At 54.6% G+C, this 22,075-nt stretch overlaps 1 protein-coding gene across 8 annotated transcripts in view; it reads right to left on the bottom strand.

Annotated features, from left to right (window-relative positions):
* The window catches only part of LOC131420539 (nuclear pore membrane glycoprotein 210-like), a 109,832-nt gene extending 88,265 nt beyond the window's left edge, over window positions 1-21,567 (bottom strand). For 5 of the 8 annotated variants that reach the window (XR_009223567.1, XM_058566669.1, XM_058566678.1 and 2 more), the window contains exons 1-3: window positions 21,348-21,567; window positions 6,107-6,243; window positions 4,371-4,502 (exon numbers count right to left, since the gene is read on the bottom strand). Coding sequence is in view for 6 of the 8 variants with exons in the window: in XM_058566669.1 (XP_058422652.1) it covers window positions 4,371-4,502; window positions 6,107-6,243; window positions 21,348-21,520 (442 nt within the window). In the remaining 2 variants the exon portion in view is untranslated. Of the gene's footprint in view, window positions 1-4,370; window positions 4,503-6,106; window positions 6,244-21,347 lie in introns of those variants that run through there. The other 3 variants (XM_058566653.1, XM_058566661.1, XM_058566685.1) reach the window with 3 other exon arrangements.
* Between the last annotated feature and the right edge of the window lie 508 nt (window positions 21,568-22,075).

Below are 22,075 nucleotides of genomic sequence, written 5' to 3'. Positions count from 1 at the left end.
TGGGTGCACACGCTCCCCTACTGGCGGCCCGGGTTCGGATCCTGGGCGCGCACCGACGCACTGCTTCTCCGTCCACGCTGAGGTGGCGTCCCACATACAGCAACTAGCAGGATGTGCAACTACGACATACAACGACCTACTGGGGCTTGGGTGATGGCGGGGAGGAGGAGGATTGGCAATAGACGTTACCTCAGGGCTGGTCTTCCTCAGCAAAAAGAGGAGGATTGGCATGGATGTTAGCTCAGGGCTGATCTTCCTCACAAAAAAAAAGGAAAAGCCAGGGGTCTAGTCTCTGGAGGGTGCATCTCCCCTGTCCTAGGCCCAGGAGGGCAGCAGAAGAACAGGAAGCAATTCAACTGGGCCCAAGGTCCAGTGTCAAACAGGGAAGAATCCTCACGAATGAAGTGACCCCAATTCTGCCCTCCAAGTGCTGAACTTGACAACACAGCGTGAAAATGCCCCGTACCCAGTGAATTGCTGCTGATTTCAGAAGAGAGGAACGAACTTCACCCTGGGTAGTCAGGTGACGTCCCTGGAGGAGAGACATCTGAGAGGGAGTGCCCAGAGGACCAGGGCTTCTGAAAGCAGAGACGGGAAGGGAAGGTGGAAGGTGCTCTGAGCAGGACACGGGGCACAAGGAAAGGGGAGGAGGGAGCATCTTTGGTGACCCCGAGCCAGCCCAGTTCTACGAATGCACAAAGCACCTGTGCGGGCTGGGAGATAACTGTGAACACAGTAACTGCAGGGAGGCACTCTGCAGACGGCCTCAGGCCAAAAAGGTCAACCCCAGCCCCCACGCAGAGGGCCCCCAACGCCCAGGAAAAACGCAGCAGCACGGGACAGGCAGTGTGGCCTAGCGGACAAGAGCTCAGGCAGCAGAGTCCCACACCCTGAGATCCGGCCCTGCTCTCCCACCCACGAGCTGTGTGACCTTGGGCAAGTTACCTAAGCTCTCTGGGCCTTAGCTTGCTTGCCTACACAATGAGGGGTAAAGACTGCACTTGGAAAAGGCCTGGCCCACACAGGGCACCGATCAATGTCTGCTGAGCCACAAGCAGACTCTTTTTGGACAACCACCCACCCATCTAGATAAGGTATGTCCCTTCTGAGATGGCAAGGTCCTCAGAGGTTACAAGGGTCAAGTTCGTCTCCGCAAAGGAGAGTCTGACCACTAAAGAAGACACAGGCTCAGAAAGAAGAAGGGATAACTAAGGTACTAGCCCAAGTATGTCTGGCAGGGAAGACCAAGCAGAAAGTACGCTACCCTCACAGCGAACAAGGAGGAAGGGAGCCACCACCTGCTTGCTGCAAAGGTGGGGTCTCGATGGGGCTGTTCGTGATGACCCAGGGGGTGCAGGCCAGCCGGTCAACCTCGACCTCCTGCTCTGGAATGGGCCGCATGTGCCATCGAAACCGAGGAGTGGGAGCAGGGTGAAAAGTGGATGCCCAGGGGCATGTCAAGGGCCACTGAGCATCTCTCCTGCACAGGAAGCCCGGAGCAGCCATGTTCCCACTCCTGACATCTCCACCAACCGCCTTAGGAAAAGGACACGCACCCAGGTGAAAAACAAGTGACTTAAAAATGACTTAACTGTAACAGAAAAGATGGACAACCCTGGTAAGGATGTGGAGAAACTGGAACCTTCATGCACTGCTGGTGAGAAGTAAAATAACACAGCCGCTGTGGAAAACAGTCTGCAAGTTCCTCAAAAAAACTAAATGTAGAGTTACCTGTGACCCAGAAATTCCATTCCTAGGGGTGTACCCAAGAGAAACGAGCACCTACATCCACACAAACACTTGTACGAGAGTGTTCACAGCAGCATTATTCACAACAGCCAAAAGGGGGAACAACTCAGGTGTCTACCGATGGATGAACGGATAACAAAACGGGATGTACTCGCACAATGGAATGTTATCTGATCAGGACAAGGAACGAAGTACTGATACATGCTGCCACGTGGACGAACCTTGAGAACACGGTGCCCAGTAACAGCCAGTCACAGAAGACGTTATCGTGTGATTCCATTTATACGAAACGTCCACACTAGGCATATCGAGACACAGAAAGTAGATGAGTGACTGCCAGGAGCTAGAGGCAGCAGGGAATGGAAAGTGACTGCTAAGGGGTATTGGGTTTCTTTTAGTAATGACGAAGATTTCTGTAATGGTGGCACAACTTTGTGAATATACTAAAAACCACTGAAATGTACACTTTAAACGGGTAAATTTCATGGTCTGTAAATCTTGATAAAGTAATCTGTTTTAAAATGTGACTTAAGGTGGAAACTGTAGAACAGAGAGATCGAGAGCAGGGGCTGGCAGACTACAGCCCCCGGCCATGTCTGACCCACCACCTGTTTTTGTAAATAAAGTTTCATTAGGACACAGCCACTCGCATTCATTTCCTCTGCTTTAGAGCGACAAGGGCAGAGCTGGGTAGGTGCAGCAGAGACTGTGGAGCCAGCAAAGCCCAGGATATTTACTATCTGACCCTTCACAGAAAAAGTTTGCCGACCCCTGGCCAAGAGGGGGAACTCTGGGACCAGCTGGAGCTCGGGTTCCAGCCCTGCTGTATACTAACTACATGTCTTTTCCCACACGCGCGCGTCTGTGTGGGTGCACACTCCCTGTGCCTCAGTCTCATCGTCTGGCATGAAATGAGTCAGAACACGTAAGGAGTGCCTGGCACCAGTGTGGCCTCAGACTTTGGTCTCTTGCTCCCAAGAACAGCAAGCGATCTCCCCAGAGTCCTGCAGGGGAGCCCCCATCACCCCAGTGCACAAACCCCTTCCTCAGCTCCCTCTGCTTTCAGACCAAGTGCAGATCCCACATGGGACACACAAGGCCCTTGACAGCCCGCATCTCACCCCGTCTCCAAGCTTCAGTCTCCTGCAGAATAAAACGCCTTCCCTGCCTGGCAAACCCCACGACTCAAGCCTCAGTCAAACATCACGTCTCCCGAGAAACTGTCCTGACCTCTGTCCTCCACACCCCACTGCCAACCTTCCCGGGGGCTGTCTCCCCCCAACTCTGCGGTCCCTTCACACTTTGCATCCCATTTGATTACGAACGGCATCTACTGAGTCACATGCAGTGGACCTCCTCCACTGCCTGAGATTCTGGGGGCAGAGGCCAGGCCCTTCCTTCCCCTGCAGCACCCCCCGGACCGGGCAGACGCCCAGGAGGTAGAAAGTGCTCAAACGTGACCCGGCTTTCTGTGCACCCACCATGGGCCACACAGTATAAAAGCCTCTACACACTTATCACCAAATCCTCACAACTCTCAGGTAAGCATCACTGTCTGAATTTCACAGATCAGAAAATGGTTCCGAGAGTCAGGCAGCTTCTCTGATGAACGAATACACAGAGGAAGAAAGGATCCGACAAACGCTCCACAACAGTGATTTTGCCCCCGAGGGACATTGGCAGTGGCTGCAGATATTTTTGGTTGTCACGACTTGGGGAGTTCCACTGGCATCTAGTGGGTAGAGGCCAGGGATGCTGCGAAACATCCCGTACCATAGTGGCAGCCTTACCTGTGGCAGCCTACCACAGAGAATTATCTGGCCCCAAATTCACATACTACCTAGGCTAAGAAACCCTGATTCAAAAAATCTTCTTTTAAAAGTGGGTTGGGCCTGGAAAGGTCAGGGAAGATTTCAAAGACAAGGAGTGGACTCAAAGTTTTGGAAGATCCCTTGTCTGAAAGACGTCTTTTGCCTGACTTACTTTCTTCAACAAGAATCTTAACCTACACACTTTCCCTTTGTTCCATTACCAACAGGTCAGGCTACAGCCAAGATACTGCCTACCATCAGAACAGGTTTCTAAGAATCCCAGCCTGAAGAAGCTGACATTCGACTCTGGTGGAGAAGTGAGGGATGGTGCAAGGGACCCAGACATGTCGTCCCCCTGCCCCACCCCACCCCCACACACTCTGCAGTCTGGATCCGGAAGCCAACACCAGCCCTCAACGCCGAGCAAGGAGAATGCCTCTCACTGTTACAGCGTGTGACCCAGTGAGCCCCTCCCAGCGTCCTGTCACTGCCCAGACACCCAGATGTTGGCTTCTCAAAGACGTGTTTGACCACGCAGAGCCCTGTGCACAGGCACGGAGCTGGCCTCCAGGGGCTGTTAACGCTCGCAACACGCAGGCCCTGCCGCAGAGGCCAGTGCACCCGAGAAGTGGCCACGGCCTTGCTGCCATGGAGGGCCGCGGGTCCACCTCAGAGGTGGTCTCGACCTCATCTACGTCTCCCGCCCCTGGCACCAACTGCACCATCCTGGCTGACGCAGCCCTCCGTGGAGAACAGCAGGGCCAGACACGAGGGGAGAGAGAAACAGAGACTGCCAGGTGGACATCCCACCTTCAGCGTCCAGAGCCCGGACCTTCAGCTCCAGCGGAGAGTCCTCCAGGTAGAGTTCGCGGGTGGTGGAGACGATCTGAATGCCATGGATGACGTCGACGATGGCGTCACAGCGCAGGACCTGGCCGGTGGCTGGAGGGACGGGAATGGAGGGGTCAGCATGGAGGGCGGCCCCCGACTGCCACCCCACCTCCAGGGCCTCACAGGCCAGGCTGTCTTACACTCTGGCAAAGACTAGAGTGATCAACAGAACCCCCAAAACGGGGCGGGAAGAGCCCAATTAACCCAGGAGCCAAGCCGCTGGTCACGCACGGCCCTTCTGCAGGTGAGCCGGACTTCTGGAAAGCAGGGGCTTCGGAGGCAAGGTCGCTGCCCATCTTGTACTTTTCCGACGTGAGCAGCAGCATTTACAGCTGTGTGCAAAACACTCCTCCCGGAAAATCTAATTTTGTTCAGGGGGTAACCACTGAGTTAAATGACGAGGGCTCCAGTGTGACGAGTTAGCATCCAAACAGGTAACACTGTTCTGAAGCCTGTCCCGACACCGAGATCAGGAACTACAGCTGGAGCTTGTTCTCACTGGAGTTTCCACACAAGACTGTCAACCATACTACAGAACAGAAGGGCATGCGCCCAGAGCCTTCACTCGCTCCATAAAGAAGATACATAAATGGATACATCATCTGGAGGATTCTCTAGTGTAAAAGTAACAGCATGTGACACAAAATCATTCTGACCACTCTCCAGGCCCCACATAAAACTACCTGTGCACTGTTAATGGGATTTTGTTAGAGAGCAATGCAGCCCCATTTGTCAAAAGCCTGAAAAATATTCATATGCTGTGACCCAGTAAAACTGGGATCCTTCTTTGGCAGGACATAACCTAAAAAAACCCAAATTCTTCTCTATAAAAATATTTATTTTTCATAGAACACTGAAACAAACATCTGAAAACACTCTAAATGCCCATATAAGAGAATGCTTCAAGGACAACCTGCTGTGAAGACGAGTATTCAGCCACTAAAAATAATTCCACGATGATGGGGCTGGCGTGGTGACACAGTGGTTAAGTTCACGCATTCTGCTTTGGCGGCCCGGGGTTTGTGGGTTCGCATTCTGGGCGGAGACCAACCACACTTATCAAGCCATGCTGTGGCAGCATCCCACATATAAAGTAGAGGAAGATGGGCACAGATATTAGCCCAGGGCCAATCTTCCTCAGCAAAAAGAGGAGGATTGGCAACGGATGTTAACTCAGGGCTAATCGTCCTCACACACAAAAACAATAATAATAATAATAATAATAATTCCATGATGAAATGGAAAATTTTTCAAATATGTTAGTGGGGAAAAGCATGATGAGAAATTTTCTTCACTGTTTCTTAAGCATTTTACAACCACAATATGGCAAATTAATGTGGGGAAGTGAAAGGATTGCAACAACCACCTTCATTTTGATTGGCTACCCACTAAAGAGTGTTTTGGGTGATAAACAGTAATTTAGACGTGAAAGCCAGCCTCCGTGGGAGGGAAACCAGCACAAAGTGCTGGCAGGAGGGACCAGGGAGGGTGCTGCTTGCTCGGCGCCCCCACCCCCCGCCTGGGCGGCCTCCAACCCAACAAGAGACAGAGAAAGCACTGCCACGGGCTTGGGCAGGCCTGTGGGCGGAGGTCTCAAGGGGGTATTTCCCATCTCTCGTCCCCGCCAGGGGTCACACGGCACTTGAAGCCCTTACTGATGTCCTCTGCGAAGACGATGCTCGTCAGGCGGGCGGGCTGGGACGGGCGGGCCTGCACCACCGCCTTCTGGGAGCACTGCTGCTCGTCCGGGCCCAGCGGCTCAACGCTGGCCACCTCCGGCCGGGTCGAGGACCTGCAGGGAGAAGACGAGAACTTACTCTCTGGAGCCACCCCAAGAGGCAGAGCTGGGACCAGAAGCCAAAGCTGCGGCTCCTCACCCAGGCTCTGTCCCAGACGCACAGAGTCGAGGCGGGCAGTCTCCACCACCTTCAGACCCGGAGGAGAGATGGGGCCCAGCGAGGCCCCTCTAACAGGAGCACGACGACCTGAGGGTGGGGACCGCCACACACCCCCCACTGAGCAAACCAAACAGAGTCTGAACACTGGGAAACAACCTCAGCGCTCAGTGGACAGTCGCCTTACAAGACTATCCTGTGGATCTGGAAATAATTCCCTATCAGCGGGGACACCGCTATGGAGTCTGGTGAGGAGACGCCGTGTCTCCCTGCTGCCCCCGAGCCAGGCTGGCACACAGCAGGCTCCCAGACGCTAGCTTCCCTCCCCGAATAGGTCTACAAAAGCTGGGGATGACCAACTGGAACGACGACCACAGTCACGGTCCCCGTGTGCACGGAGCTGACATTACGCTGAAGTGGGGAGAAAGGCAGATGAACACACAGACAAATGATCAGTAAAATCTATGACATGACTTCCCACGGCGAGACAGGCCTTAAAACAGGACGGAGGGCCGGGTTCCTGGGTCGAGGAGAGAGTGGAGCGAGCGGGCACGAGCAGAGCGGGTTCTGCATGGAAAGCAGGAGGAGAGTGTGTGCCGCCAGTGGGATCTGCAGATGGCGCTCAGGGCGGCCTCTCCATGAACAGCATGAGAAGATCTGGTGTTTCAGGCAGAGCCCCCAGGTAGGAAGCAGCTGGGTGTGCTCCAAGAACAGAAAGGCCAGTGCGATCTGAGCCCTGGGACTCAAGGAGACGAAGGTGCTGAGCTCAAGGAGATGGAGGTGCTGAGGTCACGGACATGGAGGTGCTGAGGTCACGGACATGGAGGTGCTGAGCTCACGGACATGGAGGTGCTGAGGTCAAGGAGACAGCAGGTTCTGAGGTCAAGGAGATGGAGGTGCCCTGGCAGGCACCCGGCGATGGGCCAGTGCCTCCACTGCAAGTGCACGGAAACCAGCCTCACCCTCTGCTAAGGACAGAGGAGAGACCTCTGTGGTCTCCTCATGGAGAGAGCTCTTCTGAGAAAAGAGCTTTTCAGAGACTACGGGAAGACAACCAAGCGGACAGGAGCACACACCCAGACAAGAGGGTGAGAGAAGGGGCCCATGGCAACACGCCCCACACCAAGCGAGACACAGACTCCTTTTAAGGCAGCAGCTCTGAGACTCCAGGATGGTTTTCAAAGGGCATTAACCCTCCCCTCCCACACACCCACATGCATGCACACACACACTCACTGTGGACACAAGAACAAATGAGAAAACTCAGATCACACCGACCAAGGAGGCAGGACAAAGAATTGCAGTGTGGGGTCCTGGCTTGGATCCAGGAACAGAAAAGGAAACTTGGTGGGAAAACTGGTGAGATCCAGGCAGCCTAGAGAGTAGGGAACAGTCAGGTACCAAGGTCAACTTCTTCATCTGGACAAATGTACTAGTTATGTAAGATGTTAACTTCAGAGGAAGCTGGGTGAAGGGCATACAGGAACTCTCTGTGTTATCTGTGCAACTTCCCTGTAAATCTCAAATTTTTCCAAAATTAAAAACTAAAGAAAAAAAGGGGGGATTGGAGGAACGAGCAGGCAGAGCACAGAGGATTTTTAGGGCAGTGAGACTGTGTGACACTGTAACGATAACACACATCATACAGGACATCTGTCCAAACCCAGAGAATGCACAATGGACCCTCCCGCGTCCCCCAGTCCTTCTGCGGACGGCCGCTGCGATGGCCTGGCAGCTTTCCGAGCCGGCTGGAAACACGGCACCTCGTATTCTGTGCCCACTGAGGTGCAGGGTTACGTTAAACACCGATACAGGCCCTAAAGCAGCCGTCTCCAACTGAAACATAACTCGAATCACAAAATTTTCTACCTGCCTTATTTTTGAAAAGTAACAGGTGAAATTAATTTAATACTTTGTTTTTTAGAGCAGTTTTAGGTTCACAGCAAAGTTGAGGGGGGAAAGTAGAGAGATTTCTCATATCCCCTCTGCCGCCACACACGAACATCCCCAGAGGGTGGTGCACGTTACAAGTGAAGAAGCTACACTGACACCAGGTCATCACCCAGAGTTCATGGTTTACACGACGGTTCACCTTGGGGCTGTACATTCTGTGGATTTGGACAAATTTATAGTGACACTGTAGTATCACAGAGTGGTTTCACTGCCCTAAAAGTCCTCTGTGCTTTGCCAATTCTTCCCTATTTTTTAAAGTCTCTAATAAAAACCCATATTTAAAGTAACAGGTGAAATTAATTTAACACTACAGACTACTTAACCCAACAGCGCCCACGTGTCATCACGCCAGCACGTAGCCCCGGCTGCATTTCAAGCGCCCATAGCCGCGGGGGGGCGTGGGGGCGGGGCTGGCCTTCAGGTGGAGAGCCAGGTGGGCAAGCAGTCCTCTGAATTCACCACTCGCGCTGTGGACATCTAATCCCTGCCCGGGGCTGGCTCGGGAGCTGGCAGATGCCGAGCACCGTCAGTCCCTCGTCGTCGCACTGAGGGCTGACACAGCAGCAGTAAGTGCAGCCTGGAGATGCGACAAAGCCTGACCTTGCAGCTGCCCGGCAAGGAGGCGCCCTCACCACCCTCAGGCCTGCAGCCCGGAGACAGCAGGATCCTACGGAGGGGCATCAGCCCCCATCACCGGCCTGGAGCGGGCTTGAATCCCTGCACCCACCACCCCGATAAGCTCTGTGCAATGGGAGGGAGACTCCTCCTCACAGGGTCGCAGGAGCCCTGGAAAGCACTTCAGGACAAACGCGCAAGTGCTGAGAAACCCCAGCAGCAGAGGCTGCAGACAGCCAGGCGTGAATAGGCCGGGCCACATCCCCCGCCCCGTTTCATGTGGGCGTCTTCTCCCGGCTCTAGGATGCTCCAGGACGCTGCATCTGCAGCTGGAAGGGCTCCTTCCGACCACCTCAGGAGGGTTTGACAGTCTAGGCGGTGTTTCCGCTACGAGCAGAGCGTTCTCTCCAGTCACCTGACGCCTTCCAGGACATGCTGAGGCCCTTCTGCCTTAGTGGGACCTTTCAGAGGCACAGAAGAATCACAGAATCTAGCAATCTTTGACAGTGTCCCCATCATGGTGAGGTTCGAGTGGAATTTGGGGTGAAAAAGCACATTTGAAATAGTTTGTCGGGAATTCCACAGGGAAGGATACACAGGACTCAGAACGGAGACGCTGGAGGCGGGGGACACGGCACTGGGAGGGGGCAGCACAGGGGACTTCCGCTTTACCTGTGAGGTTTGATTTCTTACCAAAACAGCAGACTGGGAACAAAAGTAAATTGTTAACGGCTAATTCTGATGGTAGCAATATGGGTATTCCTATATTATTCTCTGTTCTCGTCTGTATCATTCTAACATCGAAATAAAAGTATTTTCCCCCTAACACTGGATGCAACTTAGAGAGCTACTGCTGTGCCTCATTTTACAGGGAAGTAAACTGAGGCTCAGAAGGAAGAGGGGACTGGTTGAAGGGCCAGGACACAGGAGTTCCAAGCCCAAGCTTGACGTCTTCTGCTATTCAAGTCACCTCTTGGCTACACAGACGTGCTGTCTCCACATCTCACAGCCCTCCAGCGTGGGCCTCAAAAAAACCCTACAGATGCCCCTGGAGCTTCAGCCTGGCCTTTCCCTGGGCTGGGAATAGAAGAGCTGGCCACACGCTGCAATTCTGGAATGTTCCTGCTTCCAGGATCTGGCACGAGAAGAATCGCCTTCTATGCAAGGGGGGATGGGTAATTCTTCACAGACACGGTGGTTAATTCTACCGAGTTGGGCAGACAGAGACGACGGGTGCAGGAGGAGATGAGAGGCAATGACAGGCAGAGGCACCTCATGTCTGGCAAGCATGGAGATATCCAGGGACTATGTTTTATTAAAAAATAAGAGTGTGCTGGAGGAGAGTTTATGTCAACTTGGCTGGGTCATGGGGCACCCAGCTGTTTTGTTCAAACATTATTCCGGGTGTTTCTGTGAGGGTGTTTTTGGATGAGATTAACATTTCAACTAGTAGACTGAGTAAAGCAGATTGCCCTCTCCAATGTGGGCGGGCCCCAACCAATTAGTTGAAGGCCTGAATAGAACAAAAAGACTTAATTTTCTCCAAGTAAGAGAGAATTCCTCCTGCCCGCCTGCCTTCAAATTTGAACTGAAACATCAGCACTTCCCGGGTCTTGAGTCAGCCAGCCTTCAGATAGGAACTATATCCACTGGCTCCCCTGGGTCTCCAGCCTTTCAACCCACCCTGCAGATCTTGGGACTTGTCAGCCTCCATAATCGCATGTGGCAATTCCTTATAACAAATCTCGTCTCTATCTATCTGTCTGTCTGTCTGTCTGTCTGTCTACCTACCTACCTAATCTCCTATTGGTTCTGTTTCTCTGGAGATCCCCCACATAGTGAGGGTGTAGAAAATGAAGAAGGGAACTGAGAAGAGTGTCCACCATGTGTTAAGCCCAGAGCTAAATACTTATATCCATCAGATTACTGAATCTTCCAGCAAGCCTATCTGCGAACATCAAACTGAGGCTCAGAGAGGTTGAGTAATTTCCCCAAAGCCACACAGCTCTAAGTGGCAGAGCAGGGATCACAGCAAGGTCTGTGTGACTCCAGGTCAGATACTTCTCCCACCACATGAGTGTTTTCCCCAAAGTGTGATACACACCACACCAGAGGGGAGTGATGCACAGATGAACTATTTTTTAATTGACTCTGTCTTTTAATTATTATACATTTATTTTAAAGTGTTTTAGGAAAAACAAATACATCAAAGTCACAAGCTCAAAAATGTTAAGATAATATCAATGTTCACAAATGTGAGTTGTTTTGAAGAAAACAGTAAGTAAATCCTAGTATAGACAGTACATTTAAAAAGGCAAAGCTCTGACAGTGTCATGAGCTGACCGCAGTTTGGGAAGGAAACAGCATTCACGTGACAGTGTGGGGAGTGTGGGGTCAAGGGAGACAGACTGAGCCCCACCACATGGGCCACGCCTGCTCTGGGCTGAGTCTGTCTAGCAGCTGCCATTTTCCAATGTTTCCGGAAAAGCAAGGACAAAGCAGCCTGTTGCACTGATATCGGGAGCCCTAAAAACCGGACAGTCCCCTGGCTGGTTGAGAGGACCCACCGTGAGGAACGGAGGAAATGATGAAAAATGCACCGTGTGCCACAAGAGCGGACACGGCGCCGAGCCATCCAGGCTCAGGGCCGCACACCTCCACGCAGCAGCTCCTCAGACCCTCGGGCAGGACGGTGGCGGAGCAGGGCCAAGAGACAGGCGGGCACTAACCAAGCAGAGCAGCAGTGTCTGCACACCGGGCTGACAGCTCACACACCCACACTGTCACCTGCCACCCACCGCAGCCAGGGCCCCTGCTCCAAAAGCCCAGTCCACTTGGATACAGATCACATTCGGCTTATGTGGCTTTTCTGAAGAGCTGGCCTCTGCCCGCAGTTTAAATTAACTGCTACTCCTCAGAAATGGTGAGTTTTGCTCCACGCACAGACCAGTTCTTCCACACATCTAGCAGCTGGTCAGTATGCCTGCCCCACCCTCCCCACTCACCAGCACTCCGCAAGGTCCACAGCACAGACTCCAAGGTGCCCCTGGGGCCCTGGCGCCGTGTGATACGTAGCACGTGCTAACGGCAACATGGCCGCACTCAGTCCTCTCCTGTTGGTGTCTGCTGCAAGGGGATGTGGTGAGACACCAGGGGCTGCCACTCACCAGCTGTGTGACCTTGAGCAAACGATTTAACCTCTCTGGGCCTCCGTCTCCTCATCTACACAATGGGAATAAACATAGTTCCTGCTGCAAAGAGCTGGGGTGCACAATAAATACACATAAAGCTCTTATCACAGGGCCTCGCGCACAGGAAGCTGCAGTGTTTGCTGAGATTCTGACCACAAGAACTTTGCTTTTTAAAGAAAGGAAGAAAATGCAGGTCCTTCCATATTGTGATCACTTATGCTTCCCCCTGTCCATCCTCTTCCCTGCATGAAGCCTGCCCGGGTCCCTGTGGTGAGGGCCTCTACAGCAGATATCCTCAGGGCCATGAGCAAAGACGCAGGTCCAGGACCGGGTTACTGGCCCAAGGTCGCATGGCTGGCAAGATCCCGAGCCACCTGACTTCAAGCCTAACTTCTGCTCTCAGAAGCATCTCCCCTCTTCCCTGCCTCCGTTCCTTTGCTTATGCTGTTCCCTCCACTTCACGTGCCCTTCTCACCAGCTCTCACGCGGCCCAGCCTTCGTGGCTCAGAGCAAATGGTACCTCTTCCATGGACCCATCCCTGAGCCTCCTCTCAGCTGCCACAGCACCACTGGGCCTCCTAGGGTCCCTAACGCATGTGCAGTCACTCATCCGTTCACTGAATCCATATTGATTGGGTTAGGTACACTGGGTGCAACGTGCCACGTACCGTTCTAAGGGCCAGGGATACAACAAGGTACACGACGTACATCAGTCCTCCCTTCACAGAGCTCACATCTCAGTGGGAGGAGAGCAAGAATAAACAAAATGAGCGAGTGAATGTGGGATCTCAGACAACAGGGCGACGGACAAACACAAAGCAGGGACGGGGAGGCTGCAGCTTTCAGCAGGACGGTGAGAGGAAGCCTCACTGAGGGGGCCGTGTGGGCAGAGACCCACACATCTCTGAGGAGAGGAGGCCTGGGTCTTTGGAGTCCGGGAGGAGACTTCAGGGCAAAAGGGCAAAGGCCCCAAGACAAGGGCTTGGCAGTGATCCCTTTCCCGTCCAACTTTCCCCAGAGCCTGAGCATGAGGGCAGAGCCTATGGCTTGTTCACTTCTTCCCTCCCTTGCTCTAGCATAAGACTCTGACACGAGTTTCTGTACATGTCCCGTATCAGGTATGGAGTCTCTTCTACTCCCAATTTGCTTCAAATTTCTATCATGAACGGGCATTGAATGCTCTGCACCTATAGAGATGACTATACGGCTTTTCTTCTTCATTCCGTTGATGTGGTGACTTACACTGATTCTTTTGCTAATGTTAAACCAACCTTGCATTCCCAGGATCCACCCCAGTCGGGGTACATTACCCTTTTTTTCTGGATATTTTTCTGGACTGGATTTGCTAGTATTTTATTAAGGCATTTTGTGCTTTGGGTCTGTGGATTTCTTTTTCTTGTAATGATTTTTTCTGGGTTGCAATCAGTGTAACGTTGGCCTCAAAAATGAGCTAGGAAATGATTGTTCCGTCTCTCTTTCCTGAAAGAGTTTATAGAGAACTTGTACTAGTTCTTCCTTAAATGTTGCACAGAATTTACAGGCGAGGCCATCTGGGCTTGGAGTTTTCTTTATGAGAAGGTTTGTAATCATAAACTTAATTTTACCAAACGTCCTAAACGGAACTGAAGGTGGCGAGACCTCTGCGCCTTTCCAGGTGTTTTCAGAATCATCCCCAAGTCCTGCACAGGAGGCGGGTCCAGGGCGCCCACCTGACAGCTGGGGACACTGAGGCTCAGTGCGGGCCACACAGCCGTGTAGCCTCGTTTCCTCTCGACGTCCTCACTCACATCCCAGTGTGACCTCCTTCCAGATCACAGCAGCTGCCCTCAAGGACCCCAGGCAAGCCCGGGTTGTATCCTCCGACACACACCTCGAAACAGCTCAGTGGACAGGCCAGGAAGGCACACACACACGTGACTGTCACTCCTGCAGGACCTGTGCGGGGTCTGGCTGCCTAGGCTCCATCCACCTCTTTCAGCAACAGCACCCCGCTTTTCTGCAGGTGCCGCCTGCTCTCCACTCTCAGCCCATGAGGCTCCGGAGCACTCAGGCTCTTGGGACACTGGGAGGCAGATGACTGGGGCCTGGCCAATCAGCCGTGTGATCCCCCTGCTGGAGGGGCGTTCAGACCCGAGCACGTGCCCCACAGACTTGACCCTGGGGGCTGCAGGGCTGGAACTGTCATCTTGCCACCCCAGGGGAGCACCGAGCCAAAGCCCAGACTGCCACTGAGAAACCAGGTCCTGCTGACACTGTATGCGCCCCTGTAACACAGGAGCACGACACAAATCCTGCCAGGGCTCTCGGTTTCAAGAGCTAAAATATTCCTTTGTTTTATTTAAACTATTTCGGTTTGAGTTTCCTGTCACAGACAGTCAGAAGAGTCTAGACAAATGAAATCCCCTGACTGAATTCTTTAAGGCTTGCTGCCCTATTTCATTCACTCTACCGGTACTATATTTTTTTAAAAAGAAAAAAGAAAAAGAAAAAAGGCTTTCATATATTATATGTCAGGCACAGAGCAAAATACAACACAAATATTTCATTTGCCTCCCAACAATCCTATTAAAATCTCCATTTGATACAAGAGGAAACCTCTGCACGAACGTGAAATGACCTGTCCGAGGTCATACTTCTAGAAAAACACCTCCGTCCAGCCTGGCTCCAGACTCCTGGTCTGGACACTGCACATGGGCTGTTCAAGACAAGACCCAAGGCCTCCCACCAGCAGAAGGTGGCCCGGACCTCCTCTGCAATCACCCCACTACCCCACATGTACCCCTAACACTGCTTTTTAAAGTGTCACTGACTTTTCTAAAACCCCAGTGAAGGGCCTGGGTAAACCAACCCCTGGCTGAGAGCTGCTGGCACACTTCCCGGCGCACCCCAGGACTGAGCTGGCTCTAGCCAGTGACCCGGTCTGAACGTGGCTCTGCCACTCACTGCCGTGAGGCTCCTGTCTCCGGCTCCCCCTCTGTGCAGGGCGTAGTCATTCCTACCAGAAAGGATTAGGGTTAGGATTTGTTTTCAGGATTAAGTGGGAAATAATATGCAAAGGGATTAGCGGGAAAACTAGTTCTGATATTTTGGTTCTCTCTGCCACACACTCCCCTGCAACACTCGAAGCCCCTGCTTCTGGACGGGCATCTTTGGCCGCCAGGGCAGCTGCTGGACACCCGCACCTCCGCCAGCCCTTCCTCACCTCCCGGCCCCCTCCCTATGCTGCCCTCCCGGGTCCAGTCACATCCAGGTAACCCTTGTATCCTTTCACATAGTTTTTCTTTTAAATTGATTCTTATGAAAAAAGTAGTTTAAAAGGAAACCTGACATCACTAATGTCAACAGAACGCCCAGATCATTTGCTGTACACGTGAGGTAACCGTAAGAACCAAGACGAATCAAACCAGCGTTACTCGAGTCCGTGGGGATGCTGTGGCCTGCAGAGGTTCCAGCCCACCTGCCTGCTCTCTGGGGAGACAGGCAGACAGGAAAAGCTGTCAGGGCAGGGGCGGGGCGGGGCCGGGGGAGCTGGTGTCTCCTGGGGACAGAGCTTCAGTTGGGAAAGATGGAAAAGCTCTGGAGACGGATGGTGGTGACGGCTACAACAACAGGAATGTACTTGATGCCACTGACCTATACGCTTAAAAAGGTTAAGGTGGTCAATTTCATATGTATATTTTACCACATTTTTTTTAACAGAAAAAATGTAAACAACATATTGGCACCAGAAATAAACTTTCATTTTGAGGAACTCTAAGGGACTGACGGTGAATTCTGAAAGGGTCAACCCTTCCCACTCCCCATGTCCCACACAAGGCCCGCTGACACACAGAGGTGTCCGGCGGCCCGGGAGGCACCGCTTCGGAGGGAGCCGGTCCCCACTCTTCACAGCCCAGTAGCGGGAGCTGGGCAGGAGAGGGGGGAACCCAAGGAGTCGGGAGGGCCAGGCCCAAAAGCCGCAGTAAAGGAAGGAGGAGTGAGAGCTGTGCAAAGAGCGGGGAGGATGGTGGCAGTGGAGACGCAGTCCACCCTCCACCCACCTGCAGGGTCCAGCCCCCCTGGGCAGAGGCAGGGGCTGCAGGGGCCCAGGCAGAGAGGGGACCCACAAGGGGAGCAGGGAGAAAACAGCCCGGGGAACCAGGCCAACTCGAGTCAACACACACTTCCCCCAGCTCCCCGTGGCCTGGTGAGGGGAGCTGAGCAAGGCCCCCCAGGCCCGTGGGAACCAAAGGTGCGGAGGGAAGAGCAGGGCCCAGAGAACCCGTCCCAGCTAACGCCACCCACTCCTGACCCCGGCAACCCCTTCCTGTCTCCTGACCACAGCCCCAGCCGGGGCCCCGCCCCTGCCCCTCTCTAACCTCACCTCCTGACCCCTCCCCTCACCAATCACGTCTTATTTGTGCTCTTCCAAGGAGCTCAGTCCTCCTCTGGGCCTCTGCACTTGCTGTTCCCTGTCGCCGCTCCCTGCTCAGGCCCCAGTTCAGCTCCAAGGAAGCTTCTCCCGCCCACCCTATCCAGAAACGCAGCCCATCTCCTACAGCCGTTATCCCAGCCTGCTGTTTACGTCCTCACAGACTTAGCACCACGCAAAATGCAGCCACTCATTTCACCTTCACTCCCACAACCAAGCTCCCCGACAGCAGGGCCTCACCTGCTTGTTCACGGTCACGGGCCCCAGGGCCTGGAACGGCGCCTGGCTCACAGAAGAGTCACCAGTAGTCATCACCTGTCTGTGAGGTGAACCCCCAGGCCTCGTCTGGGACACACGGTTGTCAACCCGTGCTCGTCCCCTGGGGCACTCGCGCAGGATGGTCCTTCCCAGCACCCTGTAACTGCCAGAAAGAACACCACATACAGCCTCCAGGTGAGAACACACGACCCAGGCCTACGGGTCTAAGACTCCTGGCAGAAGGAAGGAGGCAAGAGAGGTGGCCTCGGTGTGTGTGGATGAACAGGGCCCACGAGTGGGGTGTCACTGGAAAAACACTCTTGACTGGGGGACAGAACTGCAGCGACAGGGTCAGAGAAGGCCCAACGAATGGGGGGCAGAGTTGCAAACGGGGGGGGCCTCTGGTTGAAGTAAACCCACCCCTGTGGTTAAGCTTCCACAGGGTAAATGTTTCTTTTGACTTCAGAGCCCAATTCTCCAGTTTCCCTCAGGTCCTGTCGCCCCCCCTGTCCAGCTTCCAGCCCGAGAACTGCCTCTGTCCTACAGGCTGAGTCCGTGAGCCAGCAGAAGGCAGCAGGGCTGGATGATCTTCCAACTCGGCTCAGTATTGGAGGGCTTCCTGGAGGAGCCAGAGGAAACCCTGCACCCCACGTCTCCCCCCAACTGCACCTGCCAAGGGCTACAGGGTGACTGGCTGCTGCTTACCCCTGCTGGGGGCAGGCAGAGGGACCCTGCGACATATCCCAGGAAGGTGCCGGCCTCTGACCTCCCACAGTCACTGGTCAGCAGGGACAGAGGGACTGTGGGGTCTTTCTGCCCACAGACTCATGTGAGCTGCCTGGGTCACAGCCCGCTCCAAGGACAAGCCCCCCTGTGCAGGGGGCCCATGAAGGAGAAAGGGGTCTCACCTGCCTCTGAGGAATCCTCACCCCTGTGGCTGAGAAGTGCCTGGGCCATGGTGGGAGGGTGCACCTGGCTCAGGACCACACCTGGCAAACACATCAGGCAGCTCCGAGGTGCCCTGGGGAGACTTCCAGGCACAGGGAGGAGGAGAAGTCTGGGCAGCTCCACTGAGTGTGCGCAGCGGACGCTCCGCCAGATGCTGTTTACGAGGCAGGCCCACCCCGGCCCCCACGCAGCTGGGGGGAGCACTGTAGCTCACAGTTTACACAGCCTCCACCTACAACCTTCCCAGGCAAACACCCTGGGCCAGCAGGGGTGCTTCGCCCAGAGGCCTGGGAGGTTGCACAACACCCCCTTCCCCGGGGCAGCCAACGGCTGACTGAGAGTGGGTCAAAAAGCTCAAAAGCTTGGTCTCCCCCTTGTCTCAACAGAGGACAACCTGCACAGTGATACAACTCCAGAGGGTCACGTGGATCAGCCCTGGCTCATCTCCCCTGCCCTATCCCCCTTCCCAGCAGAGCACCCTCTCAATAAACCACTGCAACCAAATCCTTGTCTCAGGCTCCACTTCCAGGAAAGCAACCCAAGACACTCACTTTCTCCAAGATCAGGCAGCCCACTGGAGAATCGAACAGCCTGGGGCTTCAACAGCAGGGAAAATACACAGACGGTGCAACATCTCTCCCCAGAGTGCTGCTCAGACACTGAGAACTTAGGAAGACTCTGAAGCAGCACAGAAAAATCCTTGGGCTTTAATGTTAGCTGGTAGCTGGAGGAGAAGGAGGTTACCCGGTGGCCCCAATACCAGGTCTGAGCTTCCAGGGGAAAACAAGTGACTCAAAGGAAACCCAAATGGTGACTGGTTGTGTTACAGCTGAAGGATTATGGTCTATTTCTTTTTCTCTACTTTACCAATTTTCTAGATAACGTCATTTTCTATGTAAAGAATACCTTAAAAAGGACCTAATGAAATAGACTTTATGGAGCACTTTCAATAACACAAAATATCAGAAAAGAATCAGGAGCTTGTCACACAACCAGCAATGCTGGGTGCAACGGGAGGGATTCAATGAGAGTCTGGCAAATGAACCAGAGGCTGAAGGGCCCTGACGGGGAGGGACAGGAGGTGACCCGCGGGCTCTTGCTCAACTTGAGACTTCCACTGCCCACAGGACATCGCAGGGAAATCTCCCCTCCCTGAGGCTCAGACTGACACGCGGGCAGTTTAGACCAGAGGATCTCTACGGGTCCTCTGGCTCTAAAATTGTCCAATTATTTGGTGCCATAAAATCAAGAAACAGGAAAAATAAACTTAAGGCCACTGGCGCAGGCATACGGTGATTTCAGTAAACTTGGAGTTTGGCCACAAATTCAAAGGACGAGCAAAAATTCCCCCAAGCTTCAGGAGCGTTTTTACTTTCTTTGTTTTTCATCTCAGAGACTTAACAACGAACTTGGATGAAGAGGATAATTTCCTCCCAGGTTTAGGGGACTGTGGATATATAGCCTGTCTGCAAGCCAACTCTTAAAGTCTCCAGAGGAGGGTCTTCAGAAACTAAAGCAACAGCTGACTTAACTGGCAACGGCGCTACTAAAAACAAAGAAAATGTTTTCAGTACTTGAGTGACAGCAGACTTTCCTGTCAAGTGAAGAGGAAGTCACAACCAGCAAACACCACGGAGCAGACTGAAGATAAGCAGTCCCACATTCAGTAAAAACTATGGATCAGATGCAACCTGAGTTATAAGGCACTTAGCACTTCCCTGAGGCATCCGAGACGAGGAGAGGTTTTTCCCTTCCTCCTAAGAAGCTAAACAAGTAAATTAATATCCCCGGAGTCCGTCAGCTCCTCTCAGAAAAGAACACGCAGTTAGGGGAAAAAAATGGTTGTTACTTCAGAAAAACAAGTACAGCTACAGAATCCCAGAGGAAGTGGCACAGAAAACATCCAAAGGGATTCATTTGAAGCCACCTGTTTTTAATAACCAGTTTCCTCTTTTTTGCCCATATATCAAGAAATAGACAACTTCAACCAGAGAATGAGCGTGTATCTCCTGCAGAGTACCGACTAACAACTGATCTTCCCACACAAGACAAGGCCCGAGACAGGAATATGGAAAACTGAAAGGTAAAGATCAACCTCTGATGTCTAGCCAGAAATGAGACCCTCCAGGCACAGAAGGCACTAAACCCAAAATGCGATCGGCTGACAGAGCAAGCCGTGTTCTCAGGAGGCAGACTTCCGGGAAATGAATAGCTGCAAAGAGGCAAAGGAGGAAGATGCTGGTCTGAGCTCCGTGCCCCATACTTGCACATACACACAGACTGACATTCAGACAGACTTAAAACTTACACACACGCACAGCGGGTTCTCTGAACGTGCTCACACCTTGTTAAGCTTCAACACTGAGCCAGTCTTGAAACGGAAAAAACAGAAGAGCAAAGGTACATCCTGGGGGGGTGGGGAGGCAGGAACCACCTCCCTCTTTTCACCTCTACCAAGGTCTGCACTGGGAGGCTGGGCCAGGCCTCCATCACACCGGCGCTGTCTCCACTCTGCAAGCAGAAGCCACGTTCTTCTCGTCTGCAGGATGGCAGGTCTAGACCACATCACCTCGCCCAGCCAGGGGCCCAGCCAAGTCTCCCCGACCACGTGTGTGCGAGGAGCAATGGGGGCAGACAAGGGCCTCTAGTTTCACTAGTTCCTGGGGTTTCCCAGATCACACCCCCACGATGAGGGTAGAATTCTTGAGTTCCCCCAGGAAGCCAGGAGGGGAGATGTCAAAAACGGCTGAGTTTGAGCATCAAGGCCAACCCGGGGGGGGGGGGGGGGGGGGTGGATTACTAACCAGTCCTTTGCGTCTCACGTCTCATCTGTAAAACGGATCCCTAAGGTTTCCTCCTCAAGACCTTTCATCAAAGGTTTATGTTCCTGCAAAACACGCTGAACGGATATGATTCCATTCCCACACACGCCTTCCACATTTCCCTACAAACGCAATTCCCACGCCGCTCAGGCGCTAGGGACGAGTCCCCCGTCACTAGATAAACTCAAGAGACCTGCGTCTCCAGACTAGGGCTTTGTAGGGCCCTGACCACCTATCCCGGAGTCCTGGACAAGAAGGGGAACTTAACACCGCATGGACTCCCCATCCCTCGCCCACCAGCTCGGGTGCACTCCTCTCCCTACAACCTGAAGATCCCATTCCCAGGGCAGACCTTCGCGGGGCCCTCCGCAGCACTGCACGCCCCCCATCGAGTCGGGCCGACTCCGGGGGGGCCCCCCTCCTCCCGCAAGGCCACAAACACATAGGTCACGGCCGCGCGGGCCCAGGCGGGCTCTGCTTCTGCGTGAGCAGCGCGGCGGCCCCCGGCGGCACCATGCGCGGTGACGGCGACCGGCGCGCACGCCGCCAGGTCACGCGCGCCCAGCCGCTCCGGCCGTGGCCGCCGGCGCTCCCGCTGCGCGCGGACCTGCGGGCGGAGCGCCCGGCCGCCCAGCCGGCATCCCGGCGCAGCCCGGGCCGGGGCCGCGCGCCCGCAGGCCCTGCCGGGGCCGCCCCCGGGGCCGCGGCCGTCCCCCCCACGCCGTGCACCTGCTGCGCGCCCGCCCGGCCTCCCAGCGCCCCAGGGCCCTCCCTCGTCGGCCTGGCCCGGCCGCACGCCTCACCAGCGGTAGCAGCCCTCGGAGGCCTCCAGCGTGAAGTTCACGCGCGTGGCCCGCGTGAAGGGCAGCAGCACTTTGGGGATGTTGAGCTTGGCCGCCGCAGCGCTGGGGCCCAGCGCCAGCAGCGCCGAGAGCGCGAGCAGTAGCGGCGTCACCCCCCGGCCCCGCGCCGCCATCCTCGCCGTGCTTCACCTCTGGTGCCCCGGCGCCTGGCCGCCCGCGCGCTCCCCCTCGCGCCCTCTGTCCCCGCCTGCGCGCCGGGCCAGCAGGTGATCAGCGCGGGAGGGAGGGGGCGGGGCGAGGGCCGCGGCCTCGGGCCACTTCCTGGGCCCCGGCGGGGCCCGAGCGCGGGAACCCCACCCCCGGCCAAGTGGGGCGGAGGGAGGGACTGCGGCGCGCGCGCCGGACCACGCAGTGCGGGACCGTGAGCTCAGACGCGCGCCCTAGGACACGGGGGGCATGGGGGGGATGGGCGTGTGCCCCAGCCGCCGTAGGTGGGGACGAGGCATGGGGCGCGCGCCCGCGTAGGGAAAGCTTGAACACGCGTGAGCCTGCGGGGCACCCCTTGACCTGGCGGGAAGCCCTACGCGGTTTTCTGGCCTCCACGCTCTACCCCGTGGTTTCAAACTCTCCAGCGGTAATGTGGAACCTCCCAGCACCCCCCAGGTCATTCATTCGGCCGTGCTCGGCGCCTCTGGCGGTTGAGCCCGGCCAGGGCCCAGCGCAGAGGA

This window comes from Diceros bicornis, chromosome 2, assembly GCF_020826845.1.
Source record: "Diceros bicornis minor isolate mBicDic1 chromosome 2, mDicBic1.mat.cur, whole genome shotgun sequence".
Taxonomy (NCBI): domain Eukaryota; kingdom Metazoa; phylum Chordata; class Mammalia; order Perissodactyla; family Rhinocerotidae; genus Diceros; species Diceros bicornis.
Note: the sequence above shows the minus strand (reverse complement) of the source record. Positions and strands in the feature narration are given on the sequence as shown.